Genomic DNA, 25,198 nt, shown 5'->3' on the forward strand with positions numbered 1-25,198 from the left:
TACATGCAAAGCAGACGTGTGGCTTGAGTGGTAAGAATCTGTGTTCCCTTTCCTTTAAAAAGAGTATGAAACACACGGGTCTACTTAATCTCCAACTATAAGTGAAAGTTCAGTAAGTGTAAAGCCTGCTTACAAAGCGCACACTAGAAGAAAACAACAAGGAAATGGTGATGACAATTGTGATTCTCTTTATTTAGGTAACAGCCATGTTTTACCAAAACCATAAAAGCTGGCGTCATCCTGGAATATATTCTGATGGATTCCTCAGTTGTTTGACGGTCTGCAGAGAGAAATAAATAAGGTTGTTAGCAAGAATAATAAAAAAAAAACATAACACTTATTTGACAACTGAAGTTACTTACTTGGCCCATTCAACATTGAGAATAAGATGATCGTATCCAAATCCTGACACTCCTGCGATGGCTCTCGCTGCATCCTCCCGGCGGTGGAAACTGATGAAGGCGAATCCCTGGAGAGAACAAAGTGGGCGGTTGATGGATGGTACAACTGTAACCGGCTGTGTTTCTGACCATTATTATTTCTATTGAATTATAACCATGTTTAGGTCATAATTATCTTCAAACAAAACACAAGTATGAGACTATAAAAAAGACTATACATCCAGCTTACATGCAATTAAAACAGAGAAACATTTAAAAAAAAAAAAAAAAAGGTTCTACTGTTTTTATTGCTCTACTAGTTAGTCCATTTGTTTCCTAAATTCAATTGTGTGTGATTATTTCTTAGTACACTTGTAAATGTAGTGTTTTCTATAGAAATGTTTAAAATGGTCATTGTCATCTGTGCGAAAACTCAATAGTACATACTTTGAGTGACCTCTACAGCAGGGGTCACCATCCTTTTTTAGGATGAGGGCTACTTTCAAAAAATAAAACAAGTTGGGGGCTATTTTTACTCTTGTTTTTTGCAGTGTATATATTTTAACATTATTATGCTACCTTTAACCTTTCTGTGCTGTTTGGGTCTGTGGGACCCGTTTTCAGTGTTTACTAAAAGAACATGTATTCAATTTAATTATTTTAACCTGCTTTATTTGGGGGTGGACCTAACATCCTCTAGGAGGGACCTCACCTCCTCTAGGGGGGTCCGGGAAGATTTTTTTTTTTTTAATGTTGAAGTGAAACGCATCAATCTGGTGCACTTTGAGCACAAAATGAATGTATGGATACAGCTCTCAACACTCGGATGAAAGGGAGCTGTATACTTTTGAATAATCCAAACATCTTTAGAATATGATCACAACCAATAACAAATCATTTAAACTTATCTTGCGTTACCTAGTTAGCATTCTTTCTTTTTATTTATGCATATTTTACTAATCACTCCCCTTTTAAACAGTTTTTTGTACTGTTCTATTGTACATATTGGAATGATTTCTTACTTTATCTATACTAAATAGATAAAGGGGTGCTCTCTCTCTCACACACACACTGTGTGACTTGCGCTAAAAAAAAAATAAACATATTTGTAAAGTGGGGGGACACAAACGGGATTTCGAAAAGTGCTGGGGACATGTCCCCCCTGGAGATTACGCCATGCGTGTGTGTGCGTCAAGTGGAATAAATATATATGCAAGTTACAACACACAGAGTAAAACTCTGGCCCTCATGTGCTGTATAGGCTGGCATGATAGGCTGTTCAATGGGGCTGATGTGTTGTGTAGATTCTGCCAGAAGGAAAATCAGCGGTGATGTGCCACATTGCTTTTCTTCCCGACTGCAACGCTGGTCCCGCAAATCAAGCAAGAACGTGATTGGTCGATATTCATTGTGGGGGGGTGTTAGTTAGATATAGAGTTGTAGTAAGTAGATAGAGTTTGCTATGATTTAGGTTTCGTTTATGCATAGGGTAGATTCTTTTAATTACATTTCCTTTTTTGTTTTGTGTATTTTATACATTTTGGATATTCTTGGCGAGCTATTTTTAGAACGTGCCCGGCGGGCGCCTCACGTTGCTCCTGCGGGCACCTCACGTTGCTCCTGCGGGCGCCTCACGTTGCTCCTGCGGGCGACTGAGTGCCGTGTTGGCTACCCCTGCACGACAGTGTTGCTACTTTGCTTCCTTCTTTCCTCCGATTGTTTTTGTAAATAGCAGGTGTGTTTGTGTTGTTGAGGCTCAGCACTGACCTTGGACTGCCCAGTATTCTTGTCCTTGGCCAGATAGATCCTGGAGATGGAGCCAAATGGTCTGAAGAGCTCCTGCAAGTCCGTCTCGCGGGTGTCCTCAGACAGATTGGTCACACGAATAGTGGCATTGTCATCAGCTGTTGGGAGCAAAAATACAGCATCAATACTGGGCAAAGCTTTGTTGATGAAAAATGATTTATGTAAAGAATTGGCATATAGAAAGTCTGATTTAACGTACATCCTCCCCTCCGGTTGGGCTGCATGGACTCCCCTCTCCGCGTGCTTCCATCCCTCAGGCTCGGGGGGACATACTTCCCAGTCTTGCTCTGCGCAGGCTGTGCCGGCTCAGGCTCTCCTGGTGGAGCAACGGAGAAACAGGCCATATTAGTCATGACTTTAGAAAGGTCCAAAAACCAAGTGGATCAGGAATGACAGATCTAAATTTGAATGATTTGAATAGCGTGTGGATGTACCAGAGCCAGCAGGCTTGTCCTTGTCTGCTGTGGAAAGCCCAAGCTGCTCAGCCAGCTCCTTCTGCATGGGGCCCAGGGTGTCCTTGTATGGACAGCGGGTGGTCCAATGGTCGCCTTTGCAAATACGGCAAGACACAATCTTCTGTCCTTTCAATTTGTTCATGGGATCCTCTTCCTGGTCTTGGGCATTTAAGTCCTGCAAGACGTAAGATGAGAAACTCAGTAACAAGCATAACCAAGAAAATAACAAATCAATACCGTATTAATGCATTTCAGCATGTTTTATGTGGTCCGCAACACATCACTAAGCAGCAGCACGACATTTTATAAGTCCCAAAGCATACTTGCCTCTTTGCTGGAGATGAACACCATGAAGACATCGTCACTGACTGTGGTGGTGGCAACATTGGGACCTTTTGCATCAAACTCAGAGTTGCCAAATTTCTTCCAGTTCTGAAACAAGCAAACAATATCAGATATGGACCCTGACCTAACCCAAAATCTAAATCAATTTGAAGTGAAGGCAAATAGACGTAAATGCAAACCTTTCTCCTGGCAACAGCTTTTGAGGCTTTCCTTGTCTCGATCTTGAAGGTCCGCACAATCTTAGGGACAAATAGGCAAGGAATGCTAAATCCATTTAATATGTAAAAGAAGCCAAATGCTTGTATTTCTGTGTTGAAACTACTGCGGTACTACAGTTTAAAGCTTGTATAGTATTATATAATCACTTTCATAGTGATGACTGTTCCAGCTCAAAATTATCAAAAATAAGCAGTTGACAACTGTGCCCAAAAAAAACATTCTCAATTTATCACTACTTGATTATCACAGTACAAATTATTTTAACAGCATTTGCATGCATTAGTCTACAACCATACTAATCCTTTTTTATTGAAAATGAACTCCTCTGTACCATAAGGTCTTATAGCCGATGTCAAAGCCTGTTATGCTGCCAAAGCACTGCAGCATTATGAACTATCTCTAGACAGATGCAAGAATGTATACCTTAGTGAAGCTCAACTTACCTTAAACTTCTTCCCATCATCATCTATTTTATATTCCGTGATGGTCTTAATATTTCCTTTGATGATTTCCTTGGGAGGGGGTAGTGTGCCTGATCAAAAATATATACAGTCAAGTTAGACAAGCCAGAGGGAAAAGAAAACTATGCACTCTTGTAAGAGGCTTTGCATGTGTTGGTCCACTACAAAATGAACAAAACGTTTATTTGGCGACACTTCACTGTCCTATGCAGACAACACATCTCCAGCTCTGAACTAATGACTTGCTTTACAACCAAATGGAAAATGCGCATCCTTATAAAGACAGTGACACGTTTCGGTTAGTATGTTTATTTCATCGATGTTTACATATTACAAAGGCCTGGGACGAGGCTATCTTGCTAACTTTTAGCCATCTTGCCGTTAGCAGTGTATGACACTGCCGACGTCACTGTCTAGCATATGTCGACTAGCTACACTTTTCATCAATACAATCATTATTGTATGTCAGTGACGCAAACGTAATAACCAAGCCGTTTGAACATAATATACCCGGACAACACAGCTACGTTTCTTTTTTTCTCTAGTATTAAAGCCAGCAACCACGTGGAAGTTGAAGCTGCCTAGCCGGCCTCCTCCTCCGGTCACAGAGAGGAGCTAGCTTTAGCTAACTAATGTTAGCTCCTTACCTTCATCTACTTCCTCCTCCACTTGGTCTGCCCAGCTGGGCTTGGAACTGGAAAGTACAGATTGACAAGCAACATTAGATGTATCGATAAAGACCTCTCGCACAAGTAGAAATTATGAAATGTTTATAATAGCACTCACTCGTCGTATTCCATCGACGGCATCTTCTCGGCTAGCTTAGCTTCAGGACCGTAAAGAGCGTAGAAGTGCTAGCCGAGGAGCGTAGTCGAGCCGCCAATCCAAACACTTCCGGTTAAACTTCACAATAAAAGGACCGCGTCTGTTACATTTAAGCTTCACAATAAGAGTCCTGTTGTAGGGCTGACAGAAAGTAATGTGTAATCAATCATCATGTCGTATTTTCTTTCAGATTTATAATTTGATGAAGATGTTTGACATCGTAAATATGTTTGATATAGGTTGGACTATAGAAAGGAATAGGGACAGTAACCAGCTCCCACTCAGACACCAAACAACTGTTTTATCTGAGAAGTGTTTTATTTTAGGATTTCAGCTCACACTTTCAGGGAGATAAAGAAAAACTATTTCTGCTGATATGTTTTATGTTCCTACGATTCTGTGTATTATGTTTTTTTTTTGGGTTGTGGCTATCTGAATACCTTATAGCCTACTAAACTAATATCAATTATGTGATTAGGATATCATAAGTCGACATCGCTTCATTAAACATTTTTGAAGAATTCATCACAGAGATGACTGATTTCATTTAATTTATTACACTGATTTTTAAACTTTATTTATCAAAAGGTCCACTGTTCAATCATGTAAAAGTGGGGAGTTTGCTCTGTAATGAAACGTACTGCTACCAACAACGCTGACTTGACTAAAAACAAGGCACCCTACAACAACAAGTCATTCTTTATTTCAGATGATTTATTTTTGTTTCAAAGTTAATATAAAAAGAAATGTCAGCATTAACAACGCACAAAATAAAAGCTAGTTTTACAGCATGACATTGTGTGGATTATCAAGCATCAGCAGCTCTACTTTCTTATCACCCCCAGCTGTTTTTCCTCTGAGCTCTTCCCACAACATGCTACTCTTATACTGTCAAACAAAGCCATGTATAGGATGGGATGGATACACATGTTCAGAGTTGCAAGTCCCTTGGACACCTGATACATGTCGTACACCCAACAGTTTGTTTGTTTATTGATTTTCAGATGCAAGTGATAGATTTGAAGGATGTGGTAAGGCACAAATGAAATGGCATACAGCACAATCACTGATCCGACCAACAGGCCTATCTTGCGTTTCTCCAGGGTGGTTATACTGACATTTTTCCAAATCACTGAAATAAACACAAAGTAGGAAGTGAAAGTAACAGCAAAGGGAAGAACACAACCAAACACAGCAAGGAATATTTTGTAGTAGAAGTAAGGACTTTCATTATTGCGAAAGGCGGACACACACAGAGTGTTGTTATTGTGCACAAACTGCACATTGAAGTTAACTGAGGCAAATTTCAACTCAGGGCAGGAAATGACTCCCACAACAATCCAGATGATGACACTGACGACCTTGGCGTGGGCAGGCTCTACATAGGACCGGGTGAAGAAGGGACAAGCGATGGCCACACATCGGTTCACACTTATCGCCATGATGAAAAAGATGCTTACATACAGGTTACAGGAGAAAAGAAACCTCTCGATTTTACACAAGGCATCACCGAAGACCCAGTGTTTCCCCAGGGAGTAGTAGACTATCAGCAAAGGCAAGGTCAGGACATACAGCAGATCACTGATGGCCAGGTTACAGGACAGGACCACCCCAGTGTGCCAGTTCCTTTTCTCTCTGACCACCAGCAGCCACAGGGCAAACATGTTTCCTGCCAGGGCCACGATGAACTCCACCCCATACATCGAGGGCAGCAGAGCCACTTGAAACCCCTCACAGTGAAAGGAGTTCTTCTCCATCTTGATCTCAGCTGAAGGTTATTTTGTTGTCAAGCTTCTTTCACACAGATCGTACCATTGCTGTAAATTGAAGAATGTTTATTCAGTGACTTGCAATAAGTCATATTCTCTTTTTGTAAGTTTAAGTGCACTTTATATTTGTGAAGTTAATTATAAGAAGTAAGCTTACATCTATGCAGATAACCATTTTTACGATATGAAATGTTCTCTATGTCTATTTAGAAAAGAGGACATTTAAATGATGAAAGCTTTATCTTACCGAAAGGATTCGGCTTGCAGCGTTCTGTAAAGTGGCTCATAAGATGAGTTCATTCCCTTTGTGGTATCTGTAATGAAACTGAAAAAAGGTTATCCACCATCATAATCACTTTAGGCATCTGAATCTAAGATGAGAAATGTGAGTTTGTCACAGGGCTTTTATCAACCTCAAGACACTTCCTCTTACACACACGCAATTTGAAGAAGCAAAACTGAAGACACACATCCGATGCAATTGACAAACACGGTCCGTGTACTTTTTGTCAGTTTGATTTTTCGTTTAAACCAAAATCCAAAAAACGGAAATACAAGCCTTTTTTTTAATTTAAAACGGAAAACCAGAGCTTTTTTTCTGTTGTTGTTGTCTGAATCAAAGGACGGATAACGAGAAAACCTAATAAAAAAAAGTCTGTACGTTTTGTTAGTTTGATTTTTCGTTGTTTTACGGGAGTGAGGCAGAGACTGGCAGCTCCCGTAAAATATTTTTTTTAAATATCAGTCTGACTAAAAAAATGTACATCTGCCCCCAGGAGCAATTGTAACAGCACACTGAGCACAAGGTCAATTGTCTTCCGTGTTGCTGAAACATATTTTAAATTAGGAAGGCTTTTTAAACCGTAATTTACATGTTCTGTGAATAGAGTTTCGAGGCTACTTAAAATCCGAGCGAGATATAAAATAATTCGAAGACATGTAGGCCTACGCATTTCCATTTTGTACTTTGGTTTGAGACAAACTCGCACTTTGAATAAGTTGCATTTACTCTGAAATACATTGAAGTGAAAGTGAGCTGCTACATATTACCGTGTCATTTTCTATATCCTATTAAATGCTTTCCATAAAAACGCACTAACATAAGACCAGTTTAGTTTTACACATCCAAAAGAAGATAAATGCCTGGTGTGCTATACAATTCCCCCCCCACCCCCAATACTGTAACCTATAGCATACTGATCAGATATAATGCTTAGCTACTTACAATCAATTCCTCAAATGAAGGCACGGATGGAGAATCAGCGAAACTAAATAAAAAGAAATGGGTGCGACCTTTAGGGATCCTGAATAAGTAGTGACCCGGAAGATCAGGTAGTGACAACACATTCTTAAAATGCTGTGTTTCGGCAATAAACGCGAGTTGTAATGCTAAATCTGAGACCTTTTCATATAGACCTCATGCATCCATCAAATTATAATTATTCATATCTTACCCAGCACCCCAATTTTATATCCATTGAGTCTACTTTTATTTATTCTCTTGGCCTTTTTAAAAATTACATGTTGCAATGAGTTTCTTTTGCACTGTGCTTATGCTTTTATTTGTATTGTTATTTACATTATCTTGTTTGAATGTGGTATATAATATACAATATACAAAACGTTGCTTGCCTTATGGAATGGAAATGTAAAGACAATCAAATTATTACACAAACCTGAAGGAAAATAAATGACTGCACTGATCACCTGAAGACTACAATACAATTCACCAAGTCAATCGTCTTAACATTTTATTGAACAGGAACAATTTCAATATTCATTTATACAGTGTGAAAAATATAGAACATTCCTCTGCTGATTTTCAGCAATAAACAGTCTCACAAGCATCACTCTCTGCTGAGGCACTGGTGGCTCGCTGCTGCCACCTGGTGGTCAAGCATTATAAACACATTTAATGTCCAGAAAGAAGAGGGAGGGGCTCAGCCTTTTCCCTTCCTCTGTTTGAAGCCTTGCTTTGCTCCTGCACCTTTCTTCCTAAAGGCCGAACTGCTTTTTGGACCTTTAGAATTGAAAGATCTGTCCTTATTTTTGTTTCCACCAAACGATTTGTTCCCTTCAAATCTCTTCTTCCCACCAAATGATTCCCTATCGCCAGTTCTCTTTGCTCCGAATGACTTTCCACCAGGACTCATTTTCCTTCCATATGGCTTCTCCCCGTCCCCCGATTTCTTCCATCCCTTTCCAGTGTTCCCGTCTCTCCGATGTCCTCCTGGACCATTTGTCTTGGGCGATTTAGAATCTCTGTCTTTTCCAAACGATTTACCGGGGGACATTTTCCTCTTCTTTGCAGGTCCATGAGTCCTTTCTGAACTATGCTTCCTCTTGGTACTTGGGAACATGTCTGAAATGAAAAAAAGTATTGTCAATAAACAAACCAAAAAATACCCAGGAGCATATGGTTTAAAGGACAGCAATTATGTTCACCTTCATCGGGATCCTGTCCTACAGCCTGTCTGTAGTACTCCACCTCATCATCAGATTCAACAGCAGCCGGCCGGACATCTTGATTCCCAGGATCCTCTACCTCACTGTCCTCTTCGGCCTCCTCTTCAGCACGTTTCTTCTTGATGCCTTCCAGGCTCTTTTTCCTGTCAGAGGGTAAAGAAATTCCATTTAATACTTTAACCAGATAAAACATTGACAAATGTACAAGGTCATATTCTCATTTTGTCAGCTCCATCTTAAAAGCTCATAAAAAAAGAAAAAGAGAATATATTACTTGTGGTCTTCTCGTTTCTCATTCTTATGAGCAACATCTTGCTCCTGCTTTTTCCTGCGGGCCTGCTTCTGTTTAAGTTGGGCCTCCTTTCGTTTCAGGATCTCCTGTATCTCCTCTTCCGTCTTTGAGACTTGCAAACACAGAAAATAACTTCAAATTAAAAGACAGTGTATACCCAGTGTACATTATACTGTGTACACTTTGGATGCATCAGTAAGCGTTTACTTTTAGAGATAAATCACAGAATTCATAATGATTTTGTCATCATGTGCATCTGAATATATCACAAAGAAAGGTGAATAAAAGGACAGTAGTGCACTCACTCATGGTGTGATAAAGGACATTCCCATCTCCCATGCCTTCTTGTATCTTCATCAGCTGCAGGCTCATGCGAGGACCAATCTGAGGAGAACACAGTGCAACAATTCAGGTTCCACTCAGGCACCAAGATTGTTTTTAACAGCTTTACTTCCTCAGGATGCTCACCTCGGTCAGACGGACTGCGCTCTGCTGGGAGGCCATGTTGCCTCGGCCAGAGTAGACCTGTGGTAGTTCAGTTATGTTGTGCTCCCCGTCTTGCTCTGCCTCACTTTCTGAAAGGTTTGCCCCCCTGAGAGTTGTAGACAACACAATAGTTGATCAGATTTAAATCATCAATTCTGCAGAAGGAAACAAATAACTTGAATCCCTGTGTTAGAACAGCTACATCTCACTAAGCATTTTGAAAAGGACCTTACTTCATCATCAGCTCACTGATATCCTCAAACTTGGCCATGTTGGGGAACCTCTCCTGCATCAGCTTTTTGACTCCACGGCTCATTCCCACAGGGACAACCTTCAGGCTGCTGCAGGTTGGAAACGTGATCATGTGGGTCAGTCTAACAATTACTCAAATAAAATAAATATGGTCATTGTGTTGAGGCCCGTCAGTGCGTTTACTTTGAACATACATCACTGAACAGTCATGTCGAAATCTGTCATCATGTGAGCCCAACATCTCTGCTGTCAAGCCCTTTGCTAGAGCAAACAGGGCAAAAACAAAAAGTACTTACTAGTGACGGAATTCTATTTCCTGGGTCTCTGGGTTGTAATTCAGCAGCACACACCTCTTGATATTGTTGAGGCTTACCTGGAAAACAACAATATCTTTGTTTTTGGTTGCAAGAAGTCATTATACATTTTTACAATGTTGAATGCTCAAAGATTTAGTAATCAGATAGCGTTTACTTTTGATTCATCTTCAAAGGAAATCTCAGAAGACTATACGATCATCATGATGCCAACAGGGCTTTAAATCTCGAGTCAACCACAAAAAGGCAGTATTATTGTTAAAAAAGAAACATACCTTGTGCACATTAATGGAAGGAAACATGTTCTGGAACATGGTGGCCATGAGTTTAACGTGCATGCCATCAGATCCAAAGTTGTTGAGGATTAATAGAGGATGATGTGTGAACTGCTGATCGTGCATCCTGTGCTTCTTCAGAGATGAAACCACATCTTTGACAAGGGAGTACTGAAAAGAGTTTTAGAAAAAGAAGAAAAGAGTCCTCAAAAATGTATGGAAACATTTAAGTGTTAAACATTACATTGGCAGTTTGGGCACATCAGTGCGTTTACTTTGAAAACATCACTTACAGTCACATACTAAATTGTCATCATTTGAGCCCATTTTCCTTTTGTACTTCTATTTCAAGGATGAGTTCATACAATTACCTTGACTACTTTGAAATTAAGCATCGGACCTTTCGGAAGTCGTGCCAGTCTCTGAAAGCACAAAAAAATAAATGGTTTGATGGGGATCAGGCTGAATCATGACAAAACTGAAAAAGTTCTTCAGCACCCAAGAGCTGTTATAAAAAAAAAAAGGTTATTTATGTAATCTTACCAGGTTTACATAGGTGGGAGTTTTGCTGAATATCATGAAGTGTGTTACTCCCAGAGGTCCTGCAATAGCCACAAAGTCTTTCAGCACATTCTTTTTCCTAACCTGGTAAAAGGAAAAAACAACATTAGATATAGTTGAAGTGAAAGAGCAGAGGAAATGACAAAGATACTTGCAGATTACAAATATCAGAAAAAGCTCATATATATATATACACATTTCATTAAAAATGCTCAAATAAACCCCACCGACCTTCAGTGACTCCGCAGTGTAGGGCTCCATGACTCTCCGCATATCCTCGATGAGCTGACCCACGTTTTTCCCGATCTGTCCCCGGTTAAACACGAAGGAGTGGGGGATAGCTCCGTAAATCTCCTCGGCCACATGGTTAGCTGTGGCTCTGGACTTCTTTTGGTTCTTGGTCTGAAAAAACACAACAGCAATATATTAATTATAATGAATACATTTAGTTACATGACACTTGACAGATTATTGTTTGATTTTGCTTTGAATTACGATGAGTTTACAGTTTAATTAGATTTTTTTTAAAAGTAAGCTAACATACACGATTAACTAGCTCTACTAACAGTTACACAAATCCACCACAAACTGAGGTTTATCTTTCTCGTATAAGATATATCACATGTTTATTAATTAAATAGACTCAAATATAAATACAAGTTTAGCTATCTTTCCTTAAGGCTAACCCATGCGCACAGGCCGTCACTTACCTTTGATTTCCCCATTTTTCAACGAGATGTAGAGCAGTTATATTTAGTTAACAATAATAACATAGATAGTTGCAACTCTATATTAATTATATCGAAACAAGTACGTTCATTATGACCGTACAATGCAATCAACAACAATTTAAACCATCGTGGATTCAACTGCGAAGACAGCGCGACGCCTTCCACATGGTGGTTCTGCTGGTGTGTGTCACGTACTAATGTGTCCGGGGTGATTGCTCACGTGTTATGAAATAGTTCCTAGAGAAAAAGGGTCCGCGTCCCTCAGCATGATCAGAGAGGTAGATTATAATAATAACCTAGGCAATTTACACGTTTTAAAATAAAAGTACAATGAAAACAAAAAGACCGCTTATAGTTACAAGTGTGCCTTTGTCATTCATTGCACTATCCCAAGTAAGCCACTTGTTTTGCCATTTGCAATTTTCAATAAACATTTGGAGTTTTAGATTTGAAGCAACAGCAAACAATTAATATTTCTTAATGAATATCAATTTTGTTCAGTTGTGATTGCCTGCTGCATTGTTTAAATTAATATTTAAGCAAGTGTTTTAATTCTGCAGTTCCTCATTATGATAACTAGAGGGACACCTTCATGCTTCATCTCGACCAGCGATGAGGAGGTCACTAATGCCTCAGGTTTATATTTTTCCATTTATTTAGTATTCAATCATACATCTTACAAACTTGTAAAAGCAGGATAACACAAATACATGATTTTGTCAAGATAAGCACTGACCTAAATGAAACATGACATTTCAATTATTATTATTATTATTAATAAGCCATTAAGAATTGTATGAACACATTCCAAGTATTAAGAGGAAAGGAGAGTTGTCTGTAGAAGCTTTATTTAAAAGTGGCAACAGAGAGCAGGGAGGTAAAAATTAAACAAAGTCAAACAAAAGCTATGTTTTATTTTAGACTGTTAAGTACAGGAGGTATTGAAATCACAAGTTGTAATTATCTCCTTAAGATGGCAGCAAGTTTACATTGTCAGCTGCTGTGTTATCACAAACAAGAATTTAATTTTAGGTTTCACACTTCCACCCCATCATTGAGGGATCTTTGACATGTCTGTAGTTCTGTTAGTAACAGCTATTACAGCTTACAAGACTGCTGTAATATCAAAGATAGTATTTCAAGTGTTTACCGACAACAATGCTGGCCAAAGAACATGGTGTAACATCAGCTTCACATGCAAACACCTAACAGTTGTCCTAGCAATTTAAAAGTCAAAAGTATCTGCTGCTTTTTTTGTGTTTTTTTGTTATCTCACTCACATCGTGTCCCCACCCAACACCGGATGTGCCTTCATATGACATATTGGGTGTGACCAGTGCAATACAGTTGAATCTCCCCGATCACAACATTTATTGCATGAAATGGATTTCCCTTTTGCTGCTGTATACTCTATAGGTCAGTGGTTTTCAATTTTTTTTTGAATCTCAAGGCACACCTATAATCATATCCAGGCAAAATACCCTCTATAACACATAGTATCACTGTTATCACTCTGTGCATTTTTATTTTATTTACTAATGCAAAACAAAATTTGACAGACAATTATATTATTTAAATAATCATTTATTAACAAAATAATTTAAGAATCCATTTAATTAATTATTGTAAAATTGGGCCACATTAAAGTAGAAACACAGTACATTTATATAGCAAGGAGTTAAAAATAAAATGTTTTCTACTAAACTTTCTACTAAAGAAAAAAGATGCATTGAGAATGAAAATGAACTGGCATGCAAAAACTGAATCATCAATGCAGTTTAGAAAATGTTTAGTTGTGAATTGAAGGCTACATTTAGATCAACCATCAACGCAGTTAGCAATAGATGACTGTGAATTGTTGTCAATTTAAATATTAGACCTAACTTACATTTCAATAAGCATTCAAATAATTGCTATTGTAAATATGTTCTGCCTACTTAAAAGCTAGTGTACGGAGCCCCTAAAGGGACATGAAAAAAAAAAAAAAAAAGACAGAGGGAGAAAAAAAAAGTCAGGATAACGGGTTAGTATCTCGTGCGCACGAGAAACGAATCCGTTATCCTGACTTTATTTTTTTTTGAGAAAGTTACCGATGCACCAAGGAGGAAGTGGAACACGAGACAACCATGTCATTGCAGACTGTTATGTTTACGTGGGGAAATTATAGTGCATACATTATTTGAGATATATATCGTACTTAGACTTCACTTTAAGGACATTTCGGCCAGGGGTGTGTGGTCACTCCAGGAGGCAGCGGGACGTGTAACTCAGAGAAGAGCAGCACCAGCGCTCAAAGAGCTTTTACGCACCGCCTACACTGTGTTTACCTTCATTGAACAGCTATGGGCGGACTGGGACTAAAAATCAGCCCGCTACTCGCACCCAGCCCAGCCCACGTAAACTGTCAACGGGCGGCCCACTTCGGTACCGGCGTGTGTGTGTGTGTGTGTGTGTGTGTGTGTGTGTGTGTGTGTGTGTGTGTGTGTGTGTGTGTGATAGCTGCGGGGCAGCAGGTACTCTGAGAGTCACGGACATAATTCATAGATCAATAAAGCAGACTGGTTTACAGACTCTCCTGTTGTTTGCCAATCCGGTGCTTAAACCAATAGCTCTACACCCCTGGCCGAAATGTCCATACAATTAAGTCTGACTTCAAAATATATCTCAAATAATGTATGCACTGTCATTTCCCCACGTAAACATAAAAGTCTGCAATGAAATGGTTGTCTCGTGTTCCACTTGCTCCTTGGTGCATCGTTAACTTTCTCAAAAAAAAATAAAGTCAGGATAACGGACGAGAAACGAATCCGTTATCCTGACTTTATTTTTTTTTGTCTCTCTCTTTTTTTTTTTTTTTCCATGTCCCTTTAGGGGCTCCGTACTACGGAGACACATGTGCGCAGATTTTTGTAATCCTTGGTGGTACTGAGGAGAGATCTCCTGTTGCTTTTCGTGTAAACCAGAGAAGAGAATGCCAACTCACACAGGTAGGTAGTGGGGAAAAAAGTTGGTCAATTGCTTGGCGTGAGATAATAGGCCAGGTCCATATTTTTAAGTATTTACAGTTCTGGATTTCTTTGTTCAACAAATGAAAGCTGAAACAGAAATTGCAAATTTTTGCAGACTTGAAAGTACAATTCCGAGGTACATTTACTTGAGTATTTACATTTTATTATACTTTGTACTAATACTTCACTATATTTAGGAGGCAATTGTTAGACTAATAAAAACATTTTTCTTACAGCAGCAGTTACTTTACAGACTACGATTTTACAGTACATATAAAACACATGATCACTTTATAAGATGCATTATCATGGATTAAAGTGCTAAAAGCTACTAGTAGAGAAAATAGTGGAAACAAGCGCCACCGCAACCAAACGTGACATTAAAGGATGCATAGATATACATTTATCATTGAGAATATCATGGGATATTTTCTAATATACAAAATGTGACAAAGTTAATTAATACTTTAAGTACTTTTTGCTGCATTTGTCGTTACTTTCTGACATTTTATAGACACAATTAACAAACCATTTATAGAGAATCATAACTTGCATCCCTACTTCACACAAGTGTATTTGAGTACCTCACTAGTTCAACTCCTAAAGGATAGTCTGTGGCAGCAGAGCAGGTTGATGGCAGAGGGAGGAGACATCCAGCTAAACAGCAGGTACTGGGAGGCGTCATTTGGATAGTTTGTAACTAGATGTCTCTTCTTCAGAGATCCTGAGACAGATCCTTGAGAGAGAAGGGGCAGTCTAGTTGCTGACAAAACTTGAGTGCAATTCTTGTTCTTTTCTTCCGATACATTTGTGAGCCTAATTTTCTCTGCTCACATCTTCACTTCACACAGGACTGCAGACAACTGTTCATTTGGAAGGGGCTGCTTGTTGATATGCCTCTTGGTTACCCTTTTAACATGTGATTTAAAAAAAAAGCGTTAGCCTCTTTTTTACATATGTGCGTCCTTGGAGCTGCAGCTACACACTGGAGCAGAACATAGACGTCCTGAAGCCTTTTTCTTCTGCTACGGTAAGGCAATGTAATACATTTGAATGTAGACTGAATTGTACTGGTTATGCGTTGGCATACAAAGTCTCACTCTGCGAAATAACTTATTGATTTGATCAATCCTACCAGAGAGTTAATTCTGAACAAAAGTATTTTGAAGTGTAGATGTATACTTCTGTATCTGTGAGAAAGGTATACTGGAGATTCTTGTGTGTGATGTCCTTGTTGACCTAATTGGGTTCATGTGTTTATGGTGTTGACCGTGGTTGTTGTGGTTGTTGTGGTTGGATGTGGGGCTAACTCTTCTGTTGAACGTGTGATGGAGGTGTGTTGACTCTGGCTGGTTGATGTTGACTATTGTCCTTTCACTGTTGACCTGCTAATAAATTCCAGCCAGGGGGAAATGTGCTACTTTCCAAGGAAACATCTGGTGTCAATACCCACAGCACTATGAAGACATAGTTTAAGTAATTGAATCATGTGTTGTTACTGCAGTGGAAATTGTAATCATGTCCTCTCCTACACTTCCAGGGTGTCCACAGAATCCATCACCTTCATGGAGAAGACATGGACAATAGGTTTGACTCTTTTCTTAACACTCTGTCTGGACATACCAGGGGTCGGAGGACGTAAGGAGGGGACTCATGGCGAGAACGCTCAGAAACGTTCCTCGCGATCTTCAGAAACAAAAGGAGGCCGTTGCTCCTACACTTTCATTGTCCCACAGCAAAAACTGACAGGTGCTCTGTGTTTGAACACACAGTCGTCCTATACCAACCAGTCGGAGGTGGCAGCGCTGCGGGCTGAGCTCAAGCAGCAGCAGGAGCAGATGGAGAAGCTCCAGGGCAAACTGGAGCAGGAGGGGTCTCTTGCCATGGAGGTAAGAGCCCTGCAAAAAGAAAGCAGCAGCATGAATTCACGCATTGCCCAGCTCTACGCCCAGCTGCTTCATGAAGTCATACACAAGAAAGACCACGTTTTGGAGCAGCAAAGGGTGGAGACCCTCCTGCTAAATGCTACAACACAGGTAACCTCACTCCTTGTCACAGCAAAGCAACATCCTAATTGTAATGAAACTCATCCTTACAACATGTCAGGCACTCCAGGTGTCCAGTAACTACAGGGAACTGGAGAAGAAATATGGAGTCCTCACCTCCATGATGAGCTCCCAGAACCAAATCATTGCTCGCCTGGAGAAGCAGTGCCAGAGCTGGGACACCACGCAGGCTCCTCTGGTAGGGAACAAAATGGGGTCTGCTTTTTGCACATTTATACTCGATTTCTCCACTGGAACTGACCATGGTATTTTGTTTTTGTGTTGGTCATGACAGGTGACAAGTGAACCACCAAAAAGCCAGCCTAATGTGGATCGTAATTACAGCTCTGAAGCCAAAGAAATTACCAATGATGTTCAAAGGGACCAAAGTGCTCTTCCACCACAGCAGGAAAAAACAGTTGTATCCCTTAACACCACTACAGCCAACATTCCTACAGACCCTTCATTCATTAGTTCTCCTGTCACAAAGACACCAGGTATGTAAAGCACGACTCACAGCTGAAGTACTCGATCAGACTTCAAACTCTAAGCGTATCAATCTTCTGCTGGAGTTATTTAGCAGCTTAGATAAGCAGACGCTGAAAGAGTCAGTGACCCGACGGTAGGAGGCCTATCTCGCTGGGAATGCCTAAACAATGTCAAAAACAGCTAGAAGCTCTTATCAGAAGGACTTTTATAATGAAGACACCCTTGTGAACCAGAGCATTTGTTGGAGCTTCAAATGACACGACTAATGTATAGTTGGACTGGAATACTTGTAATAAAAAAGTAGAGGACGTCTAATAATCTTTGTCAAGAACAAAGGGACTCCACATTGTGAGTGCCTCAGTTCTTGCTCAAAGTACAGACCAAAGACGTACATTGTCACATCTTATGTAAACGCGACTAGGTATGGACTACTCATGCTTGTTGGGAATTAGGCATTTGTGTGGGAGATTTTTCTCCATGTATACATTTTCTCCAGGCAGATTATCTTATCTCTGTCACACTAGACACTAAGCATGTGTTGGGAGAAAAATGGTTTAGCTGTCAAAAGATAAGCTGGAGTTGCCGTGTATTTTGTGATCTTCCTGATGCTAAAATAAACACAATTCCGTAAACTATCTATAACCGGCACCCTTGTGTTTTACAAAATTGTCGCTACTGAGTTTAACTCTGTCTTAAAGCAACAACGTTGACGAAGGACAAATCCTCAGTTACTTATTTCAAAGGTTTACTGTTACAAAAAAAGAAGGAAAAATTACAGATTGAGATCCATTATGTCTGGATTTCACTTCTTTCTCCCCAAACAAAGTCACTCCAACTGAGCGCTTGGCTATATTAATACCTTATTTAAAGTATTTCAAAATCAAATATGATATGACAACATATATCTGAATATTGTATTTCCTTCTTGACCCATACATGCTTACATATCCTTTTCTCATAAATCAGGGCCGTGGCGGGACTGCCAGCATGTCCTGGAATCAGGGGAGACCACCAGCGGGATCTACCTGCTCCGACCACAGAGTGCCAACCGCCTGCTGCAGGCTTGGTGTGAGCAGAGTCGAGATGAGGGAGGGTGGACGGTCATCCAGAGAAGACAGGATGGCTCTGTAAACTTCTTCAGGACTTGGGAACAGTATAAGGTGATTCTTAGTTTATTTTATTAGAATACATACATTTGATAGTTAGCAACAAACACAAAGTAGCAGGCTCATGGGAATGTCATTGCTTTTGCAAATATTCAGTCATTAGACAATGTATTAAAGATCCCCCATGTTGTGGATCCCTATTCTATTCCTATTCCTTCTGGAGGGGGGCATAATTGTGTATAGTAAACGGCTTAGCAATCCATCCAATAGTTGTTGAGATGCATGTACCCATTTTTGTTTCAATTAATCCGATATAAATGAAAATGTGACCTGCTGCGCTAGAGCTAGGGAAAAAAGACCTACACATGATTAATACTTTTCGTCAGGAATAACCCATACAATGTTTACCGGAAGTTGACATAGGAACCATGATTTCAACATTGTTGATTTGACAACATGACAACGTTGTCCTCAAAATTAGTTTGAGGACTATGGTTTTGAAACTTCAGGTTTGTCATTCTTTTGTTAGAGGCATGTGGTTTTTTTAAGAACCAGAAATGACACAATTGGGGGAACTGAGTATTCTGAACAAAACATTAGGCAACTAACCAAGTGCAATACAGTTTTTTAAACTGAAATCAAACTGTAAAATCGTAAATCTTCTAAGACAAAAACATTGAGAGTGCTCCAACCTGGACAACTATGTTAGTGAATCACAAGACAGCTGCTTTTTAAACTTCAAATGGAAAAAACTTTTAAGAAAATAAAATTCATGCTCTGCTAAAAGAGACGCAAAACTAGCATTTTACATCATGAGCTTGAAAATATCTTATGAGGTATGAGAATAATTGTATTCATAGACTTCTATGCAACAGGGTTATTTTTTACATCCAGTGGGATGCCCCCTAATGGAAGTCAAATCACTTTCACAGTGGCTTCACTTTTCAGACTCTGAGGTTTCCTCCTAATTAAATTGTTGTGTGGGTGTGTTACAGCAAGGCTTTGGGAACCTAGACGGAGAGTACTGGCTCGGCCTTGAACACCTCTACTGGCTGACTAAACAGGCCAAGTATAAGCTTCGTGTGGCTATGGAGGACTGGCAGGGCCGGCAGGTTTATGCTGAGTATGACAGCTTCCACCTGGAACCGGAGAGCGATTGGTATCGACTGCGGTTAGGACAATACCAAGGCAACGCAGGGGACTCCCTCTCATGGCACAACAACAAGGCTTTTACCACTCTGGATCGAGACAAGGACAGCTATACAGGTCTGTATAGCTCCTTCTGCTCCTGTTTCTTAGCTCTCTGTTAGTGTTCTGACTTGAACTGTTTATAAGCCTGTTCCTCTGTTGTGCCCCCAGGTAACTGTGCTCATTACCAAAAAGGAGGCTGGTGGTACCACAAGTGTGCCCACTCCAATCTGAATGGTGTGTGGTATCGGGGCGGACACTACCGCAGCCGCTACCAGGATGGGGTCTACTGGGCCGAGTTCCACGGAGGGTCCTACTCCCTCAAACGAGTTTCCATAATGATCAAACCCAAATAACATAGTTGCATTATAAATAAGTAAGAAGGAAATAATGATGAACTGATGCAGATAAATGTAGAGGGCCTAGAGAATATATTTCAGTGTTATCCCTGTACAGTGTTGAGCCAGTGTGTTTGATGTTTCATGTTCTGTGTTGACACATCTTTCCGTTATTGCAATTTCCTGACAACTTGAATCTTTCAATTCAATTTGCTCTGTGCTTTTTAATAAAAAAATAAGCCTAATTCTGTCCGTTGCAATTTTTTTTATGAATGAATAGATAATATACTGTGAATGTGACAAAAAATATTGAGGAAGAATAGTATATTATAAAGGGGTTTTTCAAAGCTCTCCAACAAGAGGAATTTGTGGTTATGGGGACACATTTCCGTTTTTTCTGGCAGTTTCCTGTACACTTGGGCGTTACATTTTGCCCTGGTATACTTTCTTTTCATCCCCCAGAGCACGTGTAACCGTCAGCAGCAGGTAGTCACCATACAGGCAGTCACCATACAGGCCAGCTCCGAGACAGCATTCATCTTATCCAGATACTGAAGCTGGACATCTTCTGGAACATCCTGAAACACACTTTACTTATTCCTTCCACCTGGTACATGCTCACAGCCTGCATGCTGCCTCTCAGGATGTTGGGCCTCCTCATGCTCATGCTTTCACTGTGTGGTGAGTGATAATGATGCTCTACAGGAGCTCTGTGTGGGTCCTAAATGTGACACCTCATTTTCTGCTTGAGCTATAGATAATACTTACTACACTACTGGGGTAGTTTGAAAGGCTGCAGTTGTTGCCAGTGATGATAAGTAGAAACATAAATGGATTGATTTCCTTTTGTTTGGTTGCTTCAAAAGATCATCTAAAGAGAATCTTGAAAAGTGGAAGTTGTCGCCTTTGACTTTTCAAATATAATAAAGTGAAAAAGTTGGAAAATGTAATGGAATTTAAAAAGATATGATTTTAAGTAGCATAGCAAGCTCAAATGATTGTGGCACAAGCTTCCTCTATATCGTTGACTTCTGTTAACCACATTAACGGCAATGGGTGTGGTGGATAAAGAATCCATTTTGATATAAAAATGATTAATTACATTTTGGCAGATTAACTTGAGTTTTAGCATAGCACAGATGGTTTTTTTCAAGACAGTACATAACTATCTATTTCTAAAAATGGAAGGATCCGGTAGTTTTTAAATCCTAAAACATCACAATACATCCAATAAATAAACGTTATCATACATTTTTAGGATAATCTATTTGTATTGTTGCCTTTTATCTCTTAGTTATAAAAACCTACATATTTTAGTGCTGAAATTACATTTCTGTATGACTATATCTGTGATTCAGCACTTTTGTAAATTATACCATTACAGACTCCTGTGAGCTAGAATTCAGCCCTACCCAATTCAAAGTATAATTGGACCACCAGAGAGCAGCACAGTCCTCTTTTAAATTCCATTAAAAGCATTACCAATTGTCTATCAACAGATGCAGACAGCATATGCCCCACTGAGCTCAACCCTCTCACTCTGGATGTGCCCAGGGTTATAGAAAAGTATGGAGCGATAGTGGAGGTAAACTGCACCAGCACAGAGGCGGATCATAATGGGATGTACTGGAGAATTGGAAACAATGACTCTAGAGTTATCTTTGGGGAAAGTGTTATCTCCCAGTCAGTGTCACTGTCTGAATGGAACGTGACAGCAGAGTGCAGAATAATTCTGAATGAAACTCATGAATGCAGCAAAGAACTTGAAATCACCATATACCGTAAGTACATTTCAAATGAATACTACAACATTGAAAAATACAAAAACATAATGAAGTAACTCCAGTATCTACTTTCTCTTTGATAGAGAATCCAACGGTCGCTGTGTTTCCAGTGAATCGTGCGGTGGAAGGGACCCTGTTCGAGCTGCAGTGTAATATAACAGATGTTGCACCAGTTCAAAACCTCGTTGTGAGATGGTTCAAAGATAATCAAACAATCCGGACAGACAATTTCACCAACACAACCACAACACCTGTAAGTGAGTCCTCTACTTTGGCAGTCAACATCAGCAGGGCAGAACATGGAGCTGAGTTCAGGTGTGAGGCTCAGCTCGACTTTGGGTCACACGGACCACAACTTCCTGTTGATTCTGAGATATACATCGTTTCTGTGAACTGTGAGTAAACACTGTTGTTTCCGGATAAACAGAATAATAAATTGTTCCATATCATAAAGTAAATATTTGAATCAATCAATGTTTTAGTTTTTTTTAAATAAATACAAAGCCTTGATTTGCCTCTGCAGATGCTCCTGAATTCAAGAACACATCAGAGGATTTCTTTGTGCATGAGGGTGATGATGTGACCCTGAACTGTGACGCAGAGGGGCGACCCCAGCCCACCTTTCACTGGAAACATGATGGGAAGAAATTATCTGATACTAATAATCTCAACATCACTAGAGTAAACACCAGTGGGACGTACAACTGCTCAGCAAACAATTCTCTTGGAAGCATAACCAAGGAAATCCATGTTCATGTAACAATGAACATCCCAGCAGCCCCTCCAGTCATAACAACCCCTGCAGCCATAACAACCCCTGCAGTCATAACAACCCCTGCAGCCATAACAACCCCTGCAGTCATAACAACCCCTGAGCCATACACACCTAGAGGTAGGATACATTCCTGTGTCCTTTTCATGAGCTTACATGATTCAAATGTATCACTAATTATATGTGATGATCACCCTGTTGCTAACTTTAATTATGTTGTGCTAAACTTAAGCGCTCATTAAACATGTTTTTTTTAATGGCAGGATGCCCACTAGTGTTGACGCCTGCGAAAATAGTGGTGAGATTTGGAGATCCAGTTTCCATTAACTGCAGTACATCAGTTGCAGTTCCTATAAAACTGGGCTGGGAGGTTACAAGTGGAGACAAAAGAGATAACGGTACTTCTGTCACCTGGAGTCTTGAGAAAGTGGAAGACTGGAGCATAAAGTCTGTTTGCTTCATTACTTATGGAGATAATGGCATCGATCGACAGTGTTATGTGGAGCTGGACATCGCTCTTTATAGTGAGTACAAGTCTATAGATACACCCTATCTTCTGTCTTTATCCTGAGGGGAAGTAATGATGTCCATTGCTTATAGACATTCTTAATTGTATACATTTTAAGTGACACTTAAAAAGAAAGTAAATATGGAATATATCATGGCATTTGTGTGTGCATATTTGGTGTATATATTTGATTCATTCATTCATTCATTACATTTGTATTTCTGTATCACTAAACATTTTGCTAATCTCGCATGAGTTAACAAGACACCACTATTTTACATAAATATCGTCTTCCATACAAAACACGAGGAAAAGGAAAGAAGCACAAATAAACAACATTGGAATCCTAAATTAGATGTTCCTATTATTTGTTTTAACTATTAAATATCTCCATATGTTTCAAATCAGTCTTTGTGCATCATCCTAAAATCTATATCTACATATATGAACACCTGGGATTGTAATTTTAGGGATATCATTTTGTTTTGTTTTCTACTAAGTATTGTCCCTTGCTTTATTTTCAGAGACTCCAGACATTGTGTCAGTCTCTGCGTTGGATTCTGGGCCAGTGATGGTGGGCACAGAGATCCAACTTAAATGTGACATCATTAATGTGACTCCTGTGCAAACGCTCACTGTGAGGTGGTACCGTGGAACGGACATTTTACACACAGATGTATTGGATGAAAATAGGAGGATCCCAGTAAACATGTCATCTATTTTCAATTTCACTGCTGAGAGAGATTACAACGGAGCAGAATTTAAATGCGAGGCTGAGCTGCAACTAGAAACAAATAGACCTGACCTTGGTCATAATTTAACCTCATCACCTTACACGGCTGTGGTGCACTGTGAGTTGTCCTCACATATATCTATTTTTGTATTTTTTTTTTACTTTCTTCTACTCAACACTTACCATTCTCTCTGCAGTTGCCCCTGAGATGAATGAGGGAACTTACAGTAAGGAGGTGAACTTGGATGGACATGTGACTCTTAACTGCAGTGCTGAGGGCAACCCACTTCCTGACCTGCATTGGAACTACACCACTGCAGAGAATGTGAGGGAGACCACCAGAGGGCACCAGAAGAGCCTCACCATCACAGGAGCCACGTCTACCAATGCTGGTTTTTACATCTGTGTTGCCACGAATAAAGTTGGGGAAGTGACAAGTACTGTCACACTGAAGATGAAAGGTATCATTATTGACTATGTACAGTGAAGTGGTTTCTGATGTTAATGCTATACATAGGTTGTGGTGGGGGTGGGAGGGGGTGGGGATTATTTATTGAATCGAGAAGTAAAAACATAGTTCAATGAATTTGGTTTTATCGTGTTTGTCTTACAGGTCAAATCAGTGTATTTCCTTGGTGGTTGCTGATTGGATTGATCGTCGTCTTCATCGTCGTCTTCATCGTCGTCTTCATTGTCCTCAAACACTATAAAAAACTTAGGCGATATAGTTTTGTCCTTGACAGAGCCAATGATGGTTCAGATATCCCAATGGCTCCTCAGTCAAACGGGACTGAAGATACAGTGTAACATACTTCTCAAAGGGTAAGATGAAACCAGCCAATGAAATCAGTTAATTAAAACGTAACCAGAAAAGTCATTCTTGCCATCTATATAATATGTTTGTAAATATTGTGTTTAAATGTAAACGTTGGTGTGGTACGACGAGTATAGGTTTTCAGCAGCAACAAATGTGTACACATTCTTAATCAGGAGCATTTGTTTGTCAAGACCCTCCATGCCCTTGCCCCCCAGTACCTATCGGACATCCTTCACCCACATGCCCCACCCCGGAACCTGCGGTCTTCAGACTCTGGCCTGCTCACCACCCCCCGCACCAAACTGAGAACCTTCGGGGACAGAGCCTTCAGTGTGGCAGCCCCCACCCTCTGGAACGCTCTCCCTGCGGAGATTCGCAACATCCCCACACTGGACGCCTTCAAAAGGGCCCTCAAGTCCCATCTGTTTATCAAGGCTTTCGGCCCTTAAATCGATCTGTTGCTTTGTCTGTCTGACCTTTGTTTTGTTTTGTTTTGTGTGTGCTCGCCCCAATTCCTGTAAAGCGACCTTGGGTCCCTTGAAAGGCGCTATAGAAATCTCAGTTATTATTATTATTATTATTATTATTAAGAAGTGCTACTAACAAAGCCGGTGTATTATAACATTGATTATTTTTTTCAAATGTGTGAATTTAATCTTAGTATAACCAATTTTTCTATCTCTGTTTCTATTCTTAATAAAGTTACACAATAGGCTTTGATGATGTGTTGTGTGTCTATTTGGCAACTTCATTGCTTATTATGTATGCTAATG

The 25,198-nt window shown here is 39.9% G+C and overlaps 4 protein-coding genes across 14 annotated transcripts; 2 read left to right on the top strand and 2 right to left on the bottom strand.

The window, feature by feature from the left end:
• Positions 1-171: 171 nt before the first annotated feature.
• On the bottom strand, positions 172-4,574 carry eif3g (eukaryotic translation initiation factor 3, subunit G). Its single transcript, XM_034088879.2, has 10 exons — positions 4,453-4,574; positions 4,314-4,360; positions 3,649-3,737; positions 3,166-3,225; positions 2,969-3,073; positions 2,621-2,816; positions 2,386-2,502; positions 2,148-2,284; positions 363-469; positions 172-280 (listed from the first exon to the last, which is right to left on the bottom strand). Exons 1-10 carry the CDS (start codon positions 4,473-4,475, stop codon positions 265-267), a joined length of 897 nt encoding a protein of 298 aa, XP_033944770.1. The 5' UTR covers positions 4,476-4,574; the 3' UTR covers positions 172-264.
• A 610-nt stretch (positions 4,575-5,184) lies between these two features.
• Positions 5,185-11,820, bottom strand: LOC117451696 (suppressor of SWI4 1 homolog). The gene is made up of 14 exons (XM_034090092.1): positions 11,617-11,820; positions 11,138-11,308; positions 10,889-10,990; positions 10,717-10,767; positions 10,346-10,516; positions 10,053-10,129; positions 9,738-9,845; positions 9,487-9,610; positions 9,324-9,402; positions 9,001-9,130; positions 8,706-8,869; positions 8,203-8,622; positions 8,103-8,146; positions 5,185-6,266 (listed from the first exon to the last, which is right to left on the bottom strand). Exons 1-14 carry the CDS (start codon positions 11,629-11,631, stop codon positions 5,316-5,318), a joined length of 2,607 nt encoding a protein of 868 aa, XP_033945983.1. The 5' UTR covers positions 11,632-11,820; the 3' UTR covers positions 5,185-5,315.
• A 1,191-nt stretch (positions 11,821-13,011) lies between these two features.
• Positions 13,012-20,056, top strand: angptl6 (angiopoietin-like 6). 9 transcript variants are annotated; one of them, XM_034088370.1, is made up of 8 exons: positions 13,023-13,053; positions 15,497-15,675; positions 16,186-16,681; positions 16,752-16,889; positions 16,986-17,187; positions 18,146-18,339; positions 19,281-19,551; positions 19,645-20,056. In XM_034088370.1, the coding sequence occupies exons 3-8, from the start codon at positions 16,211-16,213 to the stop codon at positions 19,827-19,829; spliced, it is 1,461 nt and encodes a 486-aa protein (XP_033944261.1). In that variant the 5' UTR covers positions 13,023-13,053; positions 15,497-15,675; positions 16,186-16,210; the 3' UTR covers positions 19,830-20,056. The 9 variants fall into 9 exon arrangements, with proteins under 9 accessions (XP_033944266.1, XP_033944261.1, XP_033944262.1 ...); XM_034088371.2 differs by having other exon boundaries at positions 13,036-13,053; positions 15,588-15,675; XM_071204021.1 differs by lacking the exon at positions 13,023-13,053 and adding an exon at positions 14,503-14,624.
• Positions 20,057-20,276: 220 nt separating this feature from the next.
• LOC117450522 (vascular cell adhesion protein 1) lies at positions 20,277-25,145 on the top strand. 3 transcript variants are annotated; one of them, XM_071204186.1, is made up of 9 exons: positions 20,277-20,492; positions 21,311-21,592; positions 21,679-21,990; positions 22,119-22,487; positions 22,631-22,891; positions 23,400-23,726; positions 23,806-24,069; positions 24,222-24,430; positions 24,617-25,145. In XM_071204186.1, exons 1-8 carry the CDS (start codon positions 20,426-20,428, stop codon positions 24,413-24,415), a joined length of 2,076 nt encoding a protein of 691 aa, XP_071060287.1. In that variant the 5' UTR covers positions 20,277-20,425; the 3' UTR covers positions 24,416-24,430; positions 24,617-25,145. The 3 variants fall into 3 exon arrangements, with proteins under 3 accessions (XP_071060287.1, XP_033944226.1, XP_033944225.1); XM_034088335.2 differs by having other exon boundaries at positions 24,641-25,145; XM_034088334.2 differs by having other exon boundaries at positions 24,222-25,145.
• The last annotated feature ends 53 nt before the right edge of the window (positions 25,146-25,198 follow it).

This window comes from Pseudochaenichthys georgianus, chromosome 8, assembly GCF_902827115.2.
Source record: "Pseudochaenichthys georgianus chromosome 8, fPseGeo1.2, whole genome shotgun sequence".
NCBI classification, from domain to species: Eukaryota; Metazoa; Chordata; class Actinopteri; order Perciformes; family Channichthyidae; genus Pseudochaenichthys; species Pseudochaenichthys georgianus.

What these genes read in the sequence shown, in the direction of transcription:
- eif3g (XM_034088879.2), bottom strand. Translation starts at nt 4,475, where the DNA reads ATGCCGTCGATGGAATACGACGA. An exon ending in GGAGGAGGAAGTAGATGAAG is followed by an intron (nt 3,738 to 4,313) that starts GTAAGGAGCTAA and finishes ATTTTTGATCAG; the next exon opens with GCACACTACCCCCTCCCAAG. An exon ending in GGACAAGCCTGCTGGCTCTG is followed by an intron (nt 2,503 to 2,620) that starts GTACATCCACAC and finishes TTGCTCCACCAG; the next exon opens with GAGAGCCTGAGCCGGCACAG.
- angptl6 (XM_034088375.2), top strand. Translation starts at nt 16,211, where the DNA reads ATGGAGAAGACATGGACAATAGGTTTGACTCTTTTCTTAACACTCTGT. An exon ending in ACACCACGCAGGCTCCTCTG is followed by an intron (nt 16,890 to 16,985) that starts GTAGGGAACAAA and finishes TGGTCATGACAG; the next exon opens with GTGACAAGTGAACCACCAAA. An exon ending in AGACAAGGACAGCTATACAG is followed by an intron (nt 19,552 to 19,644) that starts GTCTGTATAGCT and finishes TTGTGCCCCCAG; the next exon opens with GTAACTGTGCTCATTACCAA.
- LOC117450522 (XM_034088334.2), top strand. Translation starts at nt 20,426, where the DNA reads ATGCTCACAGCCTGCATGCTGCCTCTCAGGATGTTGGGCCTCCTCATG. An exon ending in GCTCATGCTTTCACTGTGTG is followed by an intron (nt 20,493 to 21,310) that starts GTGAGTGATAAT and finishes GTCTATCAACAG; the next exon opens with ATGCAGACAGCATATGCCCC. An exon ending in ACTTGAAATCACCATATACC is followed by an intron (nt 21,593 to 21,678) that starts GTAAGTACATTT and finishes TCTCTTTGATAG; the next exon opens with AGAATCCAACGGTCGCTGTG.
- LOC117451696 (XM_034090092.1), bottom strand. An exon ending in TTAATTTCAAAGTAGTCAAG is followed by an intron (nt 10,517 to 10,716) that starts GTAATTGTATGA and finishes AACTCTTTTCAG; the next exon opens with TACTCCCTTGTCAAAGATGT. An exon ending in ACAGAGGAAGGGAAAAGGCT is followed by an intron (nt 8,147 to 8,202) that starts GAGCCCCTCCCT and finishes CTTGACCACCAG; the next exon opens with GTGGCAGCAGCGAGCCACCA.